At 36.5% G+C, this 22,711-nt stretch overlaps 1 protein-coding gene across 3 annotated transcripts in view; it reads right to left on the reverse strand.

The window, feature by feature from the left end:
• Window positions 1–22,711, reverse strand: part of LOC121858283 (eukaryotic elongation factor 2 kinase-like) — a 148,614-nt gene that overhangs the window by 84,333 nt on the left and 41,570 nt on the right. For all 3 annotated transcript variants that reach the window (XM_042354602.1, XM_042354601.1, XM_042354604.1), the window contains 4 exons: window positions 17,199–17,252; window positions 13,522–13,697; window positions 12,038–12,117; window positions 5,209–5,366 (listed from right to left, as the gene is read on the reverse strand). In XM_042354602.1, the coding sequence (XP_042210536.1) occupies window positions 5,209–5,366; window positions 12,038–12,117; window positions 13,522–13,697; window positions 17,199–17,252 (468 nt within the window). The remainder of the gene's footprint in view (window positions 1–5,208; window positions 5,367–12,037; window positions 12,118–13,521; window positions 13,698–17,198; window positions 17,253–22,711) is intronic.

Consider the following 22,711-nt stretch of genomic DNA (forward strand, 5'->3'; position numbering starts at 1 on the left):
GTCGTCCAGGTGTGGTGGGTGTCCCGTAGCATTATCCAAAATTAACAAAATCTTAAATGCAATCCCTTGTTGCAGGCAATAATCCTTGGCTCGTGGAATGAAACAAGTCATGAACCAATCCTCAAACAGTACAAGGGTCATCCATGCTTTCTTGTTACTTCGATAAAACACTGGCAGTGTGTGCTTGCTGACATGTTTAAAAGCCCTTGGGTTCTCTGAATGATATAATGTGAAGGGCTTTATCTTGAAACCAGCTACATTCCCCCCAACAGAAGTGTAATTCGGTCCTTGAATGCCTTGAATCCTGGCATTGTTTTCGCCTCTTTGTGGATGTATGTCCGTTCAGGCATGCGCTTCCAGAATAAGCCAGTTTCATCCACATTAAATATTTGCTCAGGCAAATAATTTCCCTCCACAATGACACGATCTAGCTCCTCCTTAAAAGCTTCAGCAGCACCCACATCAGCACTTGCTGCCTCTCCACTCACCTCTACACTGTGCAAATTGTAACGTTTCTTAACCTTTGGAACCACCCATGACTTGCTGTGAAGTTTTGGTGGCACTCATCTCCTGCCTGCTCTTTCAGACTTTCGAAAAGGCTTCTTGCCTTAGCCTGTATGGTTAGAAGGCTTACCGTATATGGCAGCATATAAGTCGGCCTGGCGTGCAAGTCAACCCCCCAACTCCAGTAGCTGTCAAGTGTTGTGAAGGACCAAGTCAACCATCAAAACACATACATAAACAGGTAAACAGCCAAACAAGCCACTCTATACATGACGTCACACACGTCATTAGTGAGTGACCCAACAATCACAACGACACTGAACTCAGTTGACTTCCTGCTCATTCCACAACAGTCCACACAGAGCCATCAATAACAAAAGGTGTTTAAATAAAACTACTGAGAAAAACTATATTTCATCCATAATAGAAATAGAGCAATTATATTAAAGGTAAATATGAAGGTTGTAATACAAAATAATCTTACTTACGGTCACGATTTCAGAGGTCATCATTTTATACCCATCGTATAAGTCGACCCCCTAACTTTGGACACTAAAAATTTGACTTCAAAGGTCGACTTATTCGCCGCCATATACGGTATGGGTACACGCTTTTGCAGCTGATCTTCCATCCACACCACAAGTATTTTCTCCATCTCATGAAGAGGACTTTGTCTTTTTTTCGTTATTATTGTTCCCTTTATAGGTGCTGATCCTTTCACTACCTCACGAATTCGTTCCTTGTCCTTCAAAATTGTTGCTATCGTCGAGTGAGCGAAGCCAAGGTCGCGTGAAATGGTTGCTACCGTTTTTCCATTTTCATATTGCATTATTATTTTCATCTCAAAAGTAATTGACTGTCTCTTTTTCTTCTCAACACCACGAGAACTCTCACTTTTAAGCTTGCCAGCCATTTTAAAGGGAATTACAGATGAAAATTTTGTCAGTACACGGCGCAATCACTAACAACAACAACAGCCAAACACCAACTGAGCGGGCTACGGCGTGGTTGCTGTACACCACGAGGCGGCCCAGCCCACGCCGTCATACTGCGTCACATTACAACCAAACGTCGGGACTCGTAAACACATAATGTGAAAAATATTTTATACGACCATGGTGGTCGTATGTCCGGGTTGTTGTAAGTCGAGGAGAGGCTGTACTAATCTGCCACAGAGCTTAGTACAGGAACACAACCCCCCCATAGTACATTAATTTATATGGGAAAATGGTTTCGATGAATATAATCCACCTAAAGAATGCGTTTTAGTGGAACTTAACCCTTTCATTCAATGGGGACTTTCTGAATATTGTTTTAAGAAAACTATGGCTATAGCAGGAAAATACACACAAAGATTTTTCCCTAAATAATCCCTGCTAAAATGAGAGGTGCGTCTTATATGCCATAAAATACGGTATTGTATTTTTGGTGTTTTATGTATCATTATTTATAATTTTTATACATTTAGCACATTCACCGGAGGTTACAGATAATCTGCTTTTTTCGGACAGGTGGTTCCACCCAGGGCTGTGGAGTCGGAGTCGGAGTCGAAGTCGAGGAGTCGGAGGAAATTTCGGCTTGTGGAGTCGGAGTCGGTAAAATTGTCCAGACTCCGACTGAAGCTATTCTGTTCCTAAGAACAAATATATGAACTCAGGCATATTCATTGCAGTGATTCCACTGATCCCACTAATTTTCTTAAATTATTAAAAGAATTTATTTCCATTTTATAAGCATTATTATGAATTTATTGTAGCAGGCACAGTATAGCACTATAATTTTGGACGATAGTCTCTTCTTTACCATTTGAAATTTTGAATTATATCAAATTTTGTTTTGTTGAAAACTGCACAGAGGCTCTCAGCTACAAAACAATTAGCTACAACCTGTTTTTGGTGAGATTAAGGCAAATTTAATTTAATAACTTAATCATGTAAGGTTTATCCATTTTCCTTAATAAGGTATTCATTTCTTTAATGTACATAAATATATAACTTTACTTTAAAAGGAATTGTAGGATCATCATTTAGATCCACATCAGATTATGAGCTTAAACAAAATTCATATGCTGAGATCGAACTTTTAGATATACATGTAAATGGTGTTTTCTAGTTAATATCTTGAATTCTTAATAAATTTATTTTTCTTTTGATTGAAACTTTGAAGGTCAAGCCTATCATCTTTTTGTAGTTCTTAAATATCGTCCAGATCATTAATAAAGCTGTAGCAGTATAGCCACAGTGTTTTACTTTTTACCTATGCAGGTTACAACATACAAATTACAATTAGGATGGTAGAAATAGTTGTTACAAATAGGCCAAGGAGTCGGAGTCGGAAGCATAAAAATTTGAGGAGTCGGAGTCGGAGTCGAAGGTTTTGTCTTCGACTCCACAGCCCTGGTTCCACCTTCTAGTATGGATATTCCGAGGGTTCACTGTACAGTAGTACCCCGATTTACGCGGTCAATTGAACCCACAGGGTACCGTGGAAAGTGAAAACCGCGTAAAGTGAACAACAGAACATTGGGATTAATTCCAATAGAGACTGGCCCGACCCCAAAACTCCACTTTTTCCGACACAATACCTATGTTGTAGTAAAAATAACATCTAAATTTTATGATGGTATGCTCACACAATTAATGTCCATTCAAATAATGGACTCAAATCCCACCCCCCCCCACTCTTCCCAGCTCACTAGCTCCTACCTCTCTGATTAATGTTTGGGTGAAAACTCTAGATTTTAACGTTTAGTAATAAATAATACCTCAGACTAAAATTAGGATAATATAATTGACATTTCTGGATTCCTTGCAGGTCAGGGAATATTTTGAATGTAAACTTCATATATTTTGCACAAAAGATAAAATATTTGCTTTGTGCAAACCAAATTATTACATTAGATCTAAAATTTGTATGTCTAATGCAAAATCTATGAAGTTTATATTCAAAATGATCATCATATTGTAAGAATTCCAGCAATGTAAATTATATTCTGGTCGAGTAATTTGTATGAATTTTATGAGCTAAAACAAATATCTTCAGTTAATAAAAAAAAAAAATATTCTTCAGACACTATCTGTCAATCAAAGTACCCCACCTTGCCTCCCCCCCTCCTCACACTCACGCCAGCTGGGTCGGTCCGGTCCCAACCCTCCCCCCCCACCTTCCCTCCCTACCAGATAAGTGTGTGGGTAAAAACTCTAGATTTTAACGTTTAGTAATAAATAATACCTCAGACTAAAGTTAGGATAATATAATTGACATCTCTGGATTCCTTGCAGGTCAGGGAATATTTTGAATGTAAACTTCATATATTTTGCACAAAAGATAAAATATTTGCTTTGTGTAAACCAAATTATTACATTAGATCTAAAATTTGTATGTCTAATGCAAAATCCATGATGTTTATATTCAAAATGATCATCATATTGTAAGAATTCCCGCAATGTAAATTATATTCTGGCCGGGTAATTTGTATGAATTTTATGAGCTGAAACATATATCTTCAGTAAATAAACAAAGAAATATTCTTCAAGGACACTATCTGTCAATCAAAATACTCTGCCCTAGCTGGGTCCCTCCCTCCCACCCTACCAGAGAAGCGTTTGGGAGAAAATAGTATATTTACATTTTTAGTAATAAATAATAGCTCAGACTAAAGTTAGGATAATATAATTGACATTTCGGGATTCCTTGCAGGTCAGGGAATATTTTGAATGTAAACTTCATATATTTTGCACAAACGATAAAATATTTGATTTGTGTAAACCAAATTATTACATTAGATCTAAAATTTGTATGTCTAATGCAAAATCCATGATGTTTATATTCAAAATGATCATCATATTGTAAGAATTCCAGCAACGTAAATTATATTCTGGCCGGGTAATTTGTATGAGTTTTATGAGCTAAATACAAAAAAATAAAAATAAAATTATACTTCACCGCGTATATGAGTAGATGCACCGCGGAAAGTGAAAGTCTGGTTCTGGCAAGGTACCGTGTAAATTAGAAATCGTGGAAAGTGAAACCGTGTAAAGCGGGGTAATACTGTACTGTACATTGAAAAATCTGTAGTGAAAGTTTCCAGCTGAGAACTCATCCCCCCTATTTAGATTAATACTTACGGGGAAATTGCCCCGATATTCGCAAATTTGTTATTCGGAATTACTTTTATGAACGTGTCCTTTGCAATAACCAGGATATTCCTGTAGAGGACTTATGGTGTTGGTGATATTCTGTAAAGAGGTCAGCAAAAAAGGTTTGAGCATGAAGAGAGAATGGAGAAGACCAAATGGGTCAAGAGATGCAAGAGTTTCAATGCGGAGAAGAGGAAACCTAGGTGAAAGAAGAGCTAAGGGTAGGCCAAGAATGACATGGGAAGAGGTTGGGAGAAATGACCTTAAAGATAAGAACCTGATGAGAAAGGCTGCAAGAGAACTTTCATCATGTAATCACTTTTACCCATGGAATATGACCATAAAGTGGTGATGATGATGAACCAGTATAACTGGGGATGTGCAGTTAAAATATACACCATATATCTCTTCTGTATCAAGCACATAGCCATACCAATTTATTGTGGTGTTCCCCAAGCTGGCCAGTGGATGACATGGACTAAAATTAAGTTAACCCTTCTTAGCATCAGAAAAAAGCTATAAGATATATCATATAAGTAAGTTTCAGCTTTAAAAAAAGTCATACCTGGAGATTGGCAACATTCTTGTTGATAACTTCATTCTCAGAAGGAGCCAAGTCAAATGGCGTAAGGCTGAGGCTGTGACAAATGGAGTTACACAGGTGAGAGTGCAGGAACAATGCCATTCCACGAGTTCCCAAGTTACCATCACCATAGTCGTCACCTAATCAAAGAATGGTAAAATTAACTGAATACTTAAATGATTCCAACAACTGCGATATATACCATAATATTCTTTTTAGTCACATGTACATACAATAACCTGTATATTGTAGGTGAACGATTGCTGATTTTACAAATATATACCTCTCTAGTCCGGCATTCTGTGGTCCGGAACGATTTTAGTTTGTCCAATAGGTAGATAGGCAGCCTTTTTTTTTTTAACTTATCTGAATTATTATTATTATTATTATTACAGGAGTATTAAATTTTTGCTCCTCAGGCCCCAATGTGGGTCAGTGACCTATGCCCGGGTGGGCTAATCTCCGTAAAAAAAAACAACAAAGCTGCGGGAAATTAAGGTTTGTTTACATCCGGCAGTTCGGCTGCTCTCCCTCTCTCCCTCTGCTTGTCTATACAGAGTACAACATTTAACCCTTCAATATATATGAGCAGTAAATAAGTGTTGCTTTCATATTCTTATGTAGAGTAATGACGATATATCTTCACATGTGCGCACTTACATACGCGCAGTCTCACTTTTTTTTACCATTAATGGTTAGCTACTTATATTGTTCCATTTATTAACATTAAATAACATTACAGGTACTTCAAGCAACCATATTCATTTTTTTACATTAATTTTACTACAGCTACAATCAGGGTCTTATTTTCTTCAGTTTTATATGTAGAACCAATCAGTCACTGGTTTTGTAAGCTTTAACATAAACAATGCCGGCAGCCGTCTCGTCTCCTCTAATATTCCACGTATTATTAATAAATTGTATTGTTAATTTTGCACACACAAACATTAATTCAATAAAAACAAATTCATAAACATTAATTAAAATATATATGAACAGTAAATAAGTGTTGCTTTCATATTCTTATGTAAAGTAATGACGATATGTTTTCACGTGTGCGCATGCGCACTTACATACGCGATCTCTCTTTTTTCTTTACCATTATCGTTAGCTACTTCTATTGTTCCATTTATTAACATTAAATAACATTACTTAAAACAACCATATTAGTTTTACTACAGCTACAACCAAGGTCTTATTTTCTTCAGTTTTATATGTAGAACCAGTCAGTCACTGGTTTTGTAATCAACGAAAACAATGCTGTGTCATTTCCTCGTGTGTTTTAATATTCTACGTATTATTAATAAATTGTATTGCTCATTTTGCACACATAAACATTAATTCAATAAAACAGACATTCAGTTATAAACAATAATGAATCTTTTGTACATAAGAGAAATGACGCTGTTTACACGATTATGCACGTCGTCTGCACGTTGGTGGGCCGTTCAAACCCGTCGAAATACAAGTTTCCGCCGTCAAAATATTTATTTATTTATTTTTTTGTGTGTTCCAATAAAATATGTTAAGAATTAAAAACTCGCGAAATTTGAGAAGCTACTATACGACATTTAGCCCTTCAATATGTCTTCAAAGAGACCATGATGCAGAGAATGTGGTGCTAGTGCTTCCAAGCATAAGCACAAGTCACTATCTATCCAGGAAAAGGGTGAATTTCCATGGTCCGGCACCGGTCAGGTCCCGAGGTTGCCGGACTAGAGAGGTACAACCTATACTATAATGTATGAACCCCTTGACTACTGGATGCCACTTTTAGCATATTAGTTGGCTAACACTAGATGATTATATTCTGTACTGAGGGACCCCTTGTAACCAAGGGGTAAAAAAAACCTATCTGAAAGACACAGATGCCTCACTTTACAAACTGCCTACAAAATTAACACCTGAAAACGAGCAAGAAATTAATGAATTGCCAATGATGTTTGAGAAAGGTCAGGTCGTATGTACAGACATATAGACAGATGGAAAAGGGTAACAATTAATGGCTTGGCCACCTTCATAGTGGTGTATAAAATTAATAGAGTTGAGGTATCCGTCGCTTAGCTATCGTTCACTTAGCGATAATTCGGTTTAGTGATTTAAATTTTTTAACATCTTTTGTTGCTTAACTATCTGCAATTGTTTGGTTTAGTAATCTTCAACTCCAAGGGAAAATTTCAAGGAGCGAAGTCGAAAAAATGGGGAATCTGTGCTCCAACTGGGCATCTGTGCTGTCACTTAATATCCCTACTGTACAGGGTTTAGGGCAAAGTTAAATAGCTGCTAAGGTAAAAGACACCATGTTTAGGGCGTATATCTACAGCATACTGTATTGTACATCCTTGACAATTTTAAAATTCCCACTAATCATGTAAATAGTGTAAATATAAGTAATTTTCCATCACTTTTGGGTTCAGTATTAGCACAACATTGTGTACTATAGTGCTGGGATTGTGACAGCATAATATATATGGTAAAATTACACCGAATAAATTTACACCTTACCCGACAGCATATGTCAAGTGTTGGCTCATAAAAATTGCCTCAGTGAATAATATCTATCATACTGTACTGTATTTGAAAACAATAAATAGTAAATACTGTAAGTGTAAAAGTACTGTATGAATTTTTTTTTTAAGTGATGTCTGAAACTCACCAGAGCTTGTTTGCTATGCAGTAGAGGCCTGTGATTGTCACATGTAAGTAAATAAAAAATTACAGTACGTCTGAATTTCATTTTCTATTCACCACCTACCCAGTATTATATAATTACGAGTCTAAATAAAAAAGGTGGAAATAACAAAATAAAATAGTGGCAACTGGGTTTTCATTGGAGGAGGGAGGGAAGGACAACTCAGCAGCCAGTGATCCTTTTATAACAACAGTATGCAATTCACCATCATTCTCATATTATTTAGGTTCATTTGGTGCCGGGTTTACCCATAAAAGGTCACATTATTTTATACATACATACATGCCCCCCCCCCACATCAAAAAATCTATTTTTTATTTTTTTACCCAAACACCCCAAAATGACCTAAGAAAACAAGAAATACTATACTGTATTATTTTATACATGAGCTGTTGTGCCATAGTATATTCTTGTTTACAGAGAGATAACAGCTGATCGGCCCTGCTCTCACTAATGCAGGTAACCCCCAAGATGTGATATTTCACTATAACAATGGTCATAAATTAACACCATCTCGCTATATATGATCAAAACAATTAACTTTAACGATATCGATCAAATAGCCATCCATATCCATTGATCGGAATTTTTTTTTTCTCTATTGCAAACTATGGTTGTTTACATGCAAATCAATCAGCATCTTATAAGGATTCCAGCAATGTACGTTATATTTTTCTACGTGAAGTCAGTGACATTTTATAAGGAAACAACCCTATGCACCGTGCATCTCTACCTTCACTAGTCAGCCTACCCAGACGGCCAACCCACTCACTACAGCTGTGTCTGATTCTTTGTTGATCATAACCCTGACATCACATGGCTCCACGATTATTGGCCAGCATTGTACACTCACGCGCCATAGTTTTGATGCACCCTCTACCCCTGACTTGAAGGAAGTCGTAGCCTTGGCTTCATACCGAACGTCCCCCACTCATTGTTTAGTGGGACCAGTCCGTTTGGTTTGCAGCCCTGACTACGACTTCCCTCGAGCCAGGAGTAAGGGTAGAGGGTGCATCGAAACTATGACTCTTGAGTGTACATTGTACTTCTCATCAGTGTTTTTTGTTTTTCTTACATAGTGAGAGGACAGCATAAGATTTAGATTGAACTGTGTTATGGTGACTGTGAAGTGATATTTTCTGTGTTTTTGTGACCGTAAAATGAGTCAACTCAGTTGTTTTGAGAACGTGAGCAGTGTTGGCCGCTATTATTGTTTTTGTTATCATCATTCACTCTGTTTTTGTGACAAGTCCTTTTGTTGTTTTTGTGACTGAAGTGAGCAGTGTAACTTTGAAAATGTCTGGGAAGGCCGAGGCATCCAAGACAACCATGTCTCTGAGGTGAAGCTTGGCACTGTTAAGCAGCATGAGATTCCCCAGAGGCTGTGTAGGAGTCAGAGTGACGTCTCCACTCCACCCACAAGAGTCCCCTTAGCCTCAAAGGGGACATGTGATGATGATCAGACTTATCCAATATGTGGTGAGTGTTGTTTACGTGTTTTGTACTGATAGTAGTATTGTAGAAAAATTTTTGTTAGTGATAAATATATGTTTGGGGACTGACTGGGAATGTATTCAATTAAACCCCATGTTATAATGCTCCCTATCTACAATATTTCACCTAGCGATGGATTTTTCAGGAATGTAACCTCATTGTATCTCGGGGGTTACCTGTACTGTTGCCAGCACTCACCATCTCTCCAGCACCGTTGTTGTCACTGCTCAAGAGGCTTGGTGCTTACCACAGGATGTCTTGAGCACTTAATAAATAATATTGTAGCTTATTTATCAAAACTTAATCAACATTATTGTAGTGTATAATGTATCTCCTTATGTCTTGGTTTATCCTCACCTCGTCAGCTCACCCCTCGCACCGTCAGCTCACTTTGCAGTGTTACATTTACTTATTACTATTATTTACTTTACAAACAAATAATCGAACACAGATCAGCTGGGTAGTCACCAGCTGACTCCGAGACGTATGGGTGTGCCCACGCATGTGTCGAGACACAGTTACAGCTCAGTGCTCACTGCCTTCACACATATGTTCACCTCCCACATGTAAACACTTCAGTTTTCTTATTTTATAATTTCATATTATATTTTCTTCATTTCTAAGCCACATTAGAGTATTGTAATTTTTATTATTTTGATCTGTACTTGAGAAAATGGTTTTACTAGGGTGGACCATCATATCCCGAGTGATATAAGTTACACATTTATTTACATACTCAGACTTGAATTATACATAGAGAAAAAAATTATTTGTTAAAATTTATTAGTTTTTATTATAAGAAAGCTTATTCCATATAAATATCAACAACATCTCTGAAACCTTTATCACGTCAGGTAATCGAACAGTAAGTCCTCGTTTAACGTTGCCCCCGATAATGTCGCTATTCAGTATAATTCGTCACGCACGACTTTGTATAGTGCATCACCCCCTCTCATCTTGGAGCGCTACGCTCTCACCTGCGGAGCATCATGGCATCGCCGGTCTTTGCTAAGCTACCAAAGCGTTGGTGCGTGTTTAAGTGTTTTTGCTCATAATTGTACTTTATTCTAACCATTCAAAATGGCTTCCAAGCGCCCATCAAGTGCTACTGATGCTATTGTTATGAAGAAGCAACGTAAGACCATTAGCCTTGCTACGAAAATGGAGGTTTTAAACCGAGAGGAGGAGCCACCCTCCTCCTCCTCTGCTCCACTACCGATCACACACTCGCTCCACCACCTCCGCCCATCAGTGAGTGCAATACAAAATGATTTAGTTTATTTATCTTTTTGGATCTATAATATATAGTGTACTATTTTCTTTGAAAATGCCATTGAATTTCTGTATATGTAATATATTTCATGGGGTAAAGGGAGGATGGGGAACATAACTCTTGTATTTTATCTATTTCTTAAGGGGAAAATTTATTCTGTCAACGTTGCGGTTTTCAGGAACGCAACCACAACGTTAAGCGAGGACTTAATACTGCCGTTTCGCCTTACTCATCAGGGAAGGCCAAGCTCACCCCAAGTCCTTGAGCTTGGAGGTGAAGCTTAACATCGGGTGTCACAAGAGTGGTGAAAGTGATTGACGGCCCTAGCAACAGTAATCCTCCAGCCTTGAAGAGGACACATGATGACTTTGCATCTAATGTGGACTTGGTGAGTGTTACTTTACTGTAGTGTACTGTAGTTTAATATTATAGCAAATTATAAGTCTTTTCCCTCGTTTCACTGTCTGGCACAAAACAGCAAACAGCTGAAAGAACCCCTTGCCTCTCCCCCTCCTCAGCTCCGTCGGCAAACTGCCGACCTTATGATAATTATTATTTTATTTTTTATTTTTTGCACATTCTGTTTGAACATTTGTGTGTGCATGTAAAAGAGTAAAAAAAATTAAGAAAATTACATATTTTTACCAGAAATTATGAGTTGAACAATAACATTGCTCACAGCTCAGCCTCACCCACTCTGAGTGCTACTGGGTGGCGAGTTGGTCAATCGGTGACTCGGCTACACAATTACGTGCCATCTCCATGGATATTATTTCCTGTTATCCCTTGTTTACAACATTATTTTTCGTTTCTGTCTGTTAAGCAATCAATTCACTTAGCAATCTGTTTTTCAGGAATGCATCCCGATCACTAAACGACGGATACCTGTACATAACTACAGTACTGTACTTAGATTTTAACACAAGTGGATTTTAATATTTAGGGTTGCTTTTCTGGGATAATGAATAAAAAAATGAAGAATAAAAGATAGTGTGAGATGAAGGGAACAAGGGAAGGAGAAACTGAGAAGTGAGGTTAAGAATGAACAAGATGCTACAAACATAAGAAACGGAAGATTAAGAAAATGCTGATTAGCTAAAGGTATAAAATCTAAAAATAAGAAGAGGCAAAGATTTATACCATGGTGAGACAGTGTAAGAGGTGAAAGAAATATGTACTGTACTAATAATACTCGACTGAGACGAAAATAAAACAATCAAAATTCTGCAAAGTCGGAATATGTGAGACTTTAAAATGGATTTGTAAAGGATGAATCACATAAAAGAATCCAAGTAATAATGCTTCATCTACAAACAGTAAACAGTGTAAGTAATAAAAAAGTCACATCTCACCATGGCTAGTATGAATCTGTGGATCTGTGTATAAATCACCAACACCCTGGATGTCCACTACAATTAGTTTATGTCCAGACCTGTAAAGACAAGAAGAAAATGTCTCTAGAATAAAATAAAGATGCCAAAAAAAGTCATTAATAAAAATAAAAAGACTAAGATAAAATCAGGTACCAAAGAACACAAGCACACTAACAAACAATATCCAAATAAAACAAAGTAAAAAATTGTGTTTGTCACCATCCTTTGTTGTGTTGTGACTAACACGTGCCTCACTCTGTTTTCTGCTACTTTAATGTACTTTTATATATAATTTTTTACTCCCAGTAATATCTGAGAATGAAAAGAGTGGTGATGATGATGCAGTATAGAAACATCATACACTTATGCAGGAGACAAAATTATACTTCATAAAATATGCAGAACGAGGTGAAAGACTGACGGAAACTGGGCCCTATTTGGTAACAACAGTAAACTTTGAACTGCAAACAAATGGCATTAACTGGCACAAGGAACTGAACAATTAGACGAGGAAATGTCCATCCATAGATGACGAGGCAGGCAATCCTGTAGCTTCGACTCAATAGCTCCCCACCCCAGCCAGCCTCTACTAAGTAACTAAACCATCTTGGGTTAATGTTATCTTATTGACTTATTGTACATTCTAAATCCAGTTATTTATTTTAACTTATAATAATCTATTTAAAGTATTTAATTAATATTTTGATGAGAAAATTTTTACCAGAAATATCCTGTATTACACTTTTCCAACACTATTTTGAAAATGTTTACAAAAACACTTTATAACTCATATGAGTTGTGTACAGTTGCAGACAATATTCCCTGACCACTTGGCAATACAGTATATGGCATCTAATTCCGGGTCATACATTATACAGTGGGGTATGCTATAACGAACGGATCCTACTACGAATATTCCTATAACGAACGGTTTTACCTATAAAATTGAGAATTCTATAACGAACGAAACTCCTACAACAAACATTATTTAAATTTTTTTCTTCTAATCTATTGTTTTTTTTATTACAAATATTAATGATATTCTTTATTTCAGGGGTTTAGATGCATATTTATGCACTTTTTTTACAATTTTTACAATTTTATATTATATTTTTCAGTGTTAAGTGGTTGTATTTGGGGGCCTGGAACGGATTAATCCTATAACGAACGAATGCTATAACGAACAAGGTTCTAGAACCAATTAGATTCGTTATAGCATACCCCACTTATATGATTGTTTTGTGCATTTCATAACGCTGCTTTTCATTCCAGGTACGTAATTTGTTGGAACCACAAAATAAGAAAAAACACTCAATACAAAAATAAATCTGAATAAATATGATAAATTTCCAATCCCCTTCACTCAATGATCCTCAAGTAGTTACCTGCCAGATACTGCCACGTGTCCAAGGAATTTTGTCCCCAGCTGTACATCTAAATTTCTCATTGGTTATAATACATACTTCTCAAAGGTGAAATGGGAGAATGCCTGAGGTGTCATGCGAATAGCCTCTGAGCGCACAAAACCAGAGTTGGAATTGTACTTGACATAATGACCTTCAATGAAGTGTTCAAGATGAAACAAGGGGCTTCCATCTCTCTCCACCATTTCAATGACAGCCATTTGGAATATGTCTACCTGCAAAAAAATGAAAAGAAAACTTAGATTTACAGGAATACATAAATAAATATAATCTACTGTTATCTAATTCGTGATTTCATCACCTAACAGCTTACTCGCCTTAACTTTCAAGATTTTTTCGTTACAGTAGACCCATGCCATTCGCGATTTCGAAGATTCGCAGTAAGCAGCTGGCGGCTCTGGTGGCGAGCTTGCGAGCTTTTTCTCGCACCGCAACGAGTCACCCCACGTGCCCATAGCGTCTAATCTCCCTCTGTTCGAGCTCACCCAGTACCTGTGACCTAGCATCTCGTGTCGTACTCTCAAAACTTTAGTGTTTCTTTGTGAAAATGGCCCCTAAAAGACTACCTGGTCTCAATGCTAGTGAAGTGAAACATAAAAGGCAAAAGTCAGTGATTGACCCTGACAAAGAAAGTTGAATTATTAGACAAATTAAAGGAGGGGATGAGTGTTGCCGCAGCTGGTCGTTTGTTTGGTGTGAACAAATCCACAGTGCAGTATCAAGAAAAATGAACAAGCAATTCGTGATACTGTTCAAGTGAGTGCTCCTGCAAGTGCTAAAGTGGTGCAGCTTGTTCGTGACAAGAACATAGTGAAAACTGAAAAAGCACTGAACATTTGGGTTGAGGACCAGCACCATAAAAATGTTCCGATCAACAACAACATACAATAATTCGTGAGAAGGCTAAAAGTCTTTATGCTAATTTTTTATGAGTCAACAGGTGGTGAAGGGGCTACTGCAGCAACCGAACCAACTTTTAGTGCCAGTAAAGGGTGGTTCGAGAATTTTAAGAAAAGATTCTCTCTCCATTATGTGAAGCTGACTGGGGAGACCACATCAGTTGACCACACAACTGTACACGCATTTCAAGCCAAGTTATAGAAAATAATAGAAGAGAAAGGCTATAGACCAGAGCAAGTGTTTAATGCTGATGAATCCAGTCTATATTGGAAGAAAATGCCTGGTAGAATATACATAAACAAGCAGGAGAGGCGTGCCCCTGGGTTCAAGGCAGCAAAGGACAGAGTGACGCTCATCTTCTGTGACAATGCAGCTGGCCACATGATCAAATCTGGCTTGCTTTACCAATCACCATACTCAAGGTATTTAAAGGGAAAAACAAGATCCTTTTGCCAGTTTTTTGACAGTCTAACAAAAAGACATGGGTAACTGTGCAAGCACTCCTGGATTGGTTCCATAAATGCTCTGTCCCGGAAGTGGAAAAATGCCTGTCTTCCAAGAAGATGGAATTCAAAGTGTTATTATTGATAGACAATGCACCAGGCCACTCAGAAAGTTTGCAGTTTAGCCACTGCTCTTATTCAGCCTCTCGATCAAGGTGTAATACGCACCTTAAAGACATATTACACCCGACGCTCTTTTGGTCGTATCTGTACTGCCATGAATGCAGACCCTGACCTTGATGTTAGCAAGTGTTGGAAGGAGTACAGCATTGCGGACTGCATTACCAACATCAGTGAAGTATTCAACGAACTCAAACCAGAGACAGTGAATGCTTGTTGGCACACCTTATGGCCTGAGTGTGTGAATAACTTCCAGGGATTTCCATCCATAGTAAAGAATGTGAATGACATTGTAAGTGTTGCACGTCAGTTGGGTGGTGGACATGGCTGCTGAAGACGTGGAAGAGCTGGTTGATGGGCATGGAGAGGAAATGACAGAAGAGGATTTGGAAAAGTTGGTTAAAAGTGCAAAGGAAGATGAAGAGGAAGAAATTATGGAATTGCAACAAGAAGGTTGGAGCTTGGACAATATTGGTGAACTATTTCAACAGGTAACTGATTTCATTGTTGATGACAACCCTTCCATGGAACGGAGCCTTAAGATGGTCCGAGGAATCAACTAGGTATTGTTTCCCTACCAGGAAATGTTGAAAGACCTCAAAGCAAAGAAGAAACAACTACCAATCACGATGTTTTTCAAGAAATATCCAGCTACTACCACCACCGCTTCACCCTCCTCCTCCCAGTCGCACTCCTCTCCACCAACCACCTGGTGATCTCCCTATGCTTCAGTAACCAGGTGTCTCCCATTGTACAGTGCACCACTTCATCAAGCTCCAAACTTCCACATACGAATGTAAGTATTGGTGACTTAAGTTTCTCATACACAGTACAGTATAGGTATATATTAGTACACTAAGGTATTACCGTATATAGTGGTCTATAACCCCCCTCGTTTATAGGTCGACCCTGATTTTTTTACCAAGAAATCGTTAATTTACAATATTCCTCGTTTATAGTTCGACCCATGTTTTTGAGGGTAATGGAACAACAAAACCTTCACTAAAAACGCTCTACGTCCTATAAACTGAGGCTCGCCGTGCATGAAACGCCGAGTGCCGAAGGCAAATTGTTTACCATTTATTATTACGACACTTTACACTGAAACACGGGTAGTTTCAACAAAAATATTGTATATTTCCATTCAAGTATTTATTCAAGTCAATTAGGAGGGAATATTATTGTCATACAACAGTTTTTTAACTAAACCATTCGAAAAGTGATTACGGTAACATCTTTTGAACGAAAGAAAGCGAAAGTCATTGCTTTCGTCACGATTTTATCCCACTTTCCATTGTAATACGCACGTAATTTCAGCAAAAATATTACATTTCCGTGAATGTATTATATCAAGCACAGTATGAATAGAATATCATTGTAATATAATAGAATTTTAACCGAAAACTATTAAAAAAACGAGTAACATCTCAAGAACAGAAGCTTAGGTAAATTCTTTTGTTTTCGTCATGTATTTTATCCTATTTTACATTGAAATACATCAGGTTTCAGCAAAACCACTATTTATTTCCGAGAATATATTCATTCAGGCGCAGTTTAGGTAAAATATACGTGTGATGTAATAGTTTTTTAACTGAAAACGATTCGAAAAACACGTGTACCGTCTAGCTGATACAGCTGGTGGTGCGTGATGCATCGTTGTAAACAATAGGAGGTTGAAGTAGATTACCGGGTATTATATTAAGTGTGAAATATCGAAAAGGTTTTTAATACTGTACCGGTATTTTTTGTAGATCAATGAGAACTGTGACACCGTATATGATATGATAAGTTAGCCTGTGCTAAGAACTTCAACATAGACTACTGAAAGCACGTTGTAAGGTAATTTAGCCTATTGTAAGTTGGTGAACTTCATTTACTGAAGGAACTGCACAACTTTTCATTATTAATTGGTACATATTTTACGTTTCCATTGTTTACTGGCAGTAAATGGTAAATATTTTTCATGTCTGAAGCTAAAAGTTGCTCCTCGCCCTTCCCATCATGCACGGGTTCAACCTAACAAAACTATTACGCATGTATAGGACGACCCCCAATTTTTTGCCTAAAACTCGAACTATACACAAGTATATAAGGTATATAAATTGATATTTGTGGTTTTTCAAATTTGCGCCATTTCTTGGAACCTAACCCTCATGAATGGCAAGGGTTCACTATACTAACAACGTACTATACCTTCTTCGGTGGGTTGTGTCTGTTGTATTCTTCTCCCCACAACTTGGCATCCATCTGAAAAGAGTAAAGTATTCATGAATACAGTACAGTATTATCCCGCTTTACGCGATTTCACTTAACGCGATTTCTCATATAAGCGGTGCCTCGCCAGAACCGAACTTTCACTTAACGCGGTTCATCTACTCATATACGCGGTGAAGTATAATATTTTTTATTTTTTTTATTTAGCTCATAAAATTCATACAAATTACCCGGCCAGAATATAATTTACATTGCTGGAATTCTTACAATATGATGATCATTTTGAATATAAACATCATAGATTTTGCATTACATACAAATTTTAGATATAATGTTTACTCTGAGTAAATATATTATCTTTTGTGCAAAATATATGACATTTATATTCAAAATATTCCTAGTCTTACAAGGAATCCAGCAATGTCAATTATATTACCGTAACTTTAGTTTAAGGTATTATTTATTACTAAAAAGGTAAATATTCTGGTTTTCCCACACATCTGGTAGGGAGGGACCGACCGACCATCTGGCATTGTGTGAAGAATATATTTTTTTTTAATTAACTGAAGATATTTGTTTTAGCTCATAAAATTCATACAAATTACCCGGCCAGAATATAATTTACATTGCTGGAATTCTTACAATTTGATGATCATTTTGAATATAAACATCATAGATTTTGCATTAGACATACAAATTTTAGATATAATGTTTACTCTGAGTAAATATGTTATCTTTTGTGCAAAATATATTACATTTATATTCAAAATATTCCTGGTCTTACAAGGAATCCAGCAATGTCAATTATATTATCCTAACTTTAGTTTGAGGTATTATTTATTAAAATCTAGTGGTTTTCCCCCCAAAATTTCTCAGAGAGGGAAGAGCCAGCGAGTGTAGTGTGAGAAGAGGGGGAGGGAGTTGAGTCCATTATTTGAATGGACATTAACTTGGCGACTGTATTTCTCTTTTTCTCTTAAGTATTAATTGTATGCATGTGCCATCATAAAATTAAGATGTTATTTTTACTAGAACATAGGTATTGTGTCGGAAAAAGTAGAGTTTGGGGGTCGGGCCAGTCTCTATTGGAATTAATCCCATATGTTCTGTTGTTCCATTTACGCGGATTTCACTTAACGCGGTACCCTGTGGGTTCAATTGACCGCGTAAATCGGGGTACTACTGTAAAATCATTTTATTGGAAAACTTTCCTAGTTCATTATAAGTAATGGTTAGACCACTGTAGGATATAATTTATACTATGTGTGTAATGATGAAATTTTTAAGTTTTAATCAAATAATTTCCTTTTCTATCATAGCCAAAATGTCAGTGCCTGGAAAATGTTTTGCTCAATATACAGTGCACAGGCTCCGCTAAGTTTGTGGGGGTTAGGTTCTCAAAATGGCAACGAATCGCCAAATCCGCGAATAACATTTACTGACGAGTGGGGGGGGGGGGGAGTACATTTTTATTTGTGTACAAAGAAATATATATTCCCTATATGTGTTTGCTCTAAGAACAGTTATTTCTTTTACATGTAATTACTGTGTGTGTGTGTGTGTGTAGACACACACACACACATAAATAAATAATAATTGGAAAATCCTCTCACAAATAATCAGAAAAAATTTATTAAAAATGTGACAGTCTGCCCTCAAGTCCGTGCTTTATTAATAAAGCACGGACTTGAGGGCAGACTCACATTTTTAATAAATTTTTTCTGAATATTTGTGAGAGGATTTTCCAGTTATTATTTATCACACACACATACACACACACAGAGGAGAAAACCCCTGGCAATTACTCCCCCTTGCCTGGGGATTATTTTATCCTGTACAATATATATTCACCCATGTGAAAGGTGTGATTATTCTTATTTGATTAGTACAGGTAAACACCGGTACAGGTACTCCCTAATAAAAATAATAAGAGAGTTCATTAAAAAAAATTTTGAAGTTAAACTTGTGATTTATTAACACCAAAAATTCTATATGAATGATGTGGTTCAGAGTTAAACGATTTAGTGAGCACAAGATGAGCCCTTTTCCAACAAATTTCAAATTGCACATATCAAAAATGAACAAAAGATGAAGTAAACCTAAATATTTTTGGAAGTTTCATCATTTTTTGTAATTTTATTTTTTTTATGTTTAAAATAATCTCAAAAGCTTTGTTTGGAGTTAATCTCAACTTTTAACATGAGTTCTGACATCTTTCATATTTCTTGTTCTTGTTTCATGGCTGAGCCCTGGGTTTGCTCCACGTAAAATCAAATTTGACCGAATTAAATTAAAAAAAAAAAAAAAAAAGTAATTTAGGATGATGTGCTGTATGGAAGGTGTTGAGTGTAATCATGTTATATCAGGGATCTATTGTCATTAAACAGTCTGCAGTTACCTCATATATGTCTAGACTATACTACAGTATAAATGGTGGACAAATAAAATTAAAAAACTCAGGTGATATACAGAATGTCCTCACTGTTGTGATTAACCCTCTCAATAACTGACATTCCCAATAACGGACGGCTTTTTCCCCAATACTGTACTGTACAGTGACCCCTCGTTTAACGAACACCTCGGTTAACGTAATTTCGATTAACGAACTGCCTTCCATAAGGATCTTCAATTCGGTTAACGAAAAAAAATTCGCTTAACGAACTTCTTACGAACCGACCTCAACATGTTTTCGCTTGCACTGACCGGGCAACCAGCTTTAGTATCAGTCCGCCAATACATTAATCGGTTCTAGGGCTTAAATTCCTTACTATTTTTGTAAATATCAAGAAGTTTATACTATTCAATAATTTTAAAAGTTTAATATTCAATTTTTTAGTCATTTTAACAATTATTGAACAAATTGAAGGTAAAGTGACTAGTTTAATGCGCGCATCCAGCCTCTTAACACAGCAAACAGGCGTCAGTCTCTCTCTGTTTTCACTGGAGGTAACATCTTGCTTGAGACTCTCTTCAACTAAATGCTTTTTTTCTGTGTTTCCAAGCAAATTATTGGTCATTTTGAAATATATTTTATATATTGACAATATATAATGCAGTGCAGCATTGATTTAAAGAAAATAATCTTGAATTAAACCAGAGAGCTAAAATTTTATGGGTGAAATGGCACCATGGGGTGACTTCTCTTCCACCCCAATGCCTTCTTCTTCTTCCTCTCCTCCACCCATCTAAATCCCATCATCATCATCATCATCCAGGAGCCTTCTACATACACACCTCAAAGTAAGTGAACTTTTCTACCATTTTTGTTGAATTTAGGAAATTTTCGGTGAGCTGGAACCAATTACCCAAAAACCCATTGAAACAATGGTTTCGGTTAACGAACGTTTCGGTTAACGAACGACCTTCTGGAACGGATTGAGTTCGTTAACCGAGGGGCCACTGTATTTGGGAACATTGTCTACTGCTGACTAGACTCGGTGTGGCAGCTGACAATGCTTACAGGAAGATGTGACAACTAACACAATGAGCTTATGGAGGTGATTAACTGTTAAATACAGTCATATTTCATCTAAGCACTAATACAGGGGGTTCCTGACTTACAAACGCCCGCCAATATGAATGGGATTACACTTGATATTTAAAGTATTTTATTTACTGTATTATGTCATTCTATTTCTTCTTTTTCATTAAATTAAGTGATGTTAGATGTATATAAGGACTTAAGCTATGATATAGTGGGATTTTAAACATTGTTCTGTAAGTACAGTACGCACATAGCATGTGTTCCAACTTACTTACAAATCCGACTTAAGAACGTCCACATGAACAGAACCGTTCATAACCCAGGGACCCTCTGTGCAGTAAAATATATTTGTTAAATTATTTTCAATATAAATTCATTATATACCGTATATCACGGCCTATAAGACGAAATTTGAACATTAAAAAAATCTGCCCAAAGTTAGGGGGTCGTCTAAACCACCAAGTTTAAAATTCTTACCTCTTAAATATTGTGGTTTAGTGTGTCAAGAGTGGTGATGAAAACATCGTAAGCCACTCACAAGGTCTTACCACTAATTATTTTATACTGAAACTTACGTTTGGCAAGCTGGATTCAAATTAAGATTACCGGTATATTAAAATAATAAAAATGTATTATAAACCTGTCTAACATACCGTAAAAGAGATTTATACCCCTATAATAAACACAGCTATCATCACACACCCCTCCCCACGCCCCCCCCCCCATTTGCCAGTGAGGAGCCGTGGAGGTGGTCAGTAATGCATACCGGTATCGGTATATTTACTCATAATAATATTTATCTCCTATAAGTAATTGATTTAAATTTTATTGTTTTACAAAGAATATTCAGTAAATGAGTGCATTAATTCTTGAAACTATCGATGGTTAATTACAGACGCTCAAGTGACGTCACTAGTGTTTACACTACACCAGCTGGTAATATTTGATGCCATTACTTGAAGTGAATTGGCCTTATTTTAAGTAACTAACTATAAATAAATACAAAAATTAAAAAAAGATCAAAACTGAGAAATAATATACTGTATGTATGTTGTGTTGTCAAAGTAAGAGGAACAATTGTGTAAGTACGTAATATTTTTTCACTCAAATCCTAATGAAACACTACTGGAGAACATTCCTTTGTCGCAAAACAGTTTATAAATTAAAGAAAATAATTACAGTGTGTTTAATATATTACAGTATATTATAAATAAATAAATAAAACAAATAATTCGGTAAATCTATTTAAAGTAAATGGAAAATAAGCAAACATGTTATTTACCAAGACCCTTCCGTCTGGCTCAGGGTGAGATGGAGGGGAGATAACAAGCTATTTATAGCCCATCAGAAGTGACCAGTACCCTAATGCACCATAAATAATTCATTGAACATTCATTTTTTGTACATATATATATATATATATATATATATATATATATATATATATATATATATATATATATATATATATATATATATATATATATATATATATATATATATATATATATATATATATATATATATATATATATATATATATATATATATATTTGTGTAATAAATGTATGTAGTAAGTACATACTGGTAACCTTTTTCACTCAAATCCTAATGAAACACCACAATTAGAATACGGTGGTTGCTGTTGAACCACATGTTGTATAAATAGTCACACCACCGAGACGAGGGAACACTCCCACCACGCTTCAGTGACGTCACTAGTGTTTACACTACACCAGCGGGTATAATTTGATGACATTACTTGAAGTGAATTGGCCTTATTTTAAAAAATCAAGGATGGTTGGTAAAGGACTACTGAGTCAGTGGGTAAGTGTCACATTTGGGGTACTGGTCTTATACAGCAAATAGAGCTCAAAAGCTACTTTTTAAATGGAAATTTGGGGGGGGCGTCTTATGCACCCCGCCGCCTTATAGGCCGTGATATACGGTAAATCTATATAAAAAGAGAATGGACCAGGCTAGGGAGGAACATAAGGCTTCCTATACT

Source organism: Homarus americanus, unplaced genomic scaffold, assembly GCF_018991925.1.
Source record: "Homarus americanus isolate GMGI-L3 unplaced genomic scaffold, GMGI_Hamer_2.0 scaffold57980, whole genome shotgun sequence".
Classification (NCBI taxonomy): Eukaryota; Metazoa; Arthropoda; class Malacostraca; order Decapoda; family Nephropidae; genus Homarus; species Homarus americanus.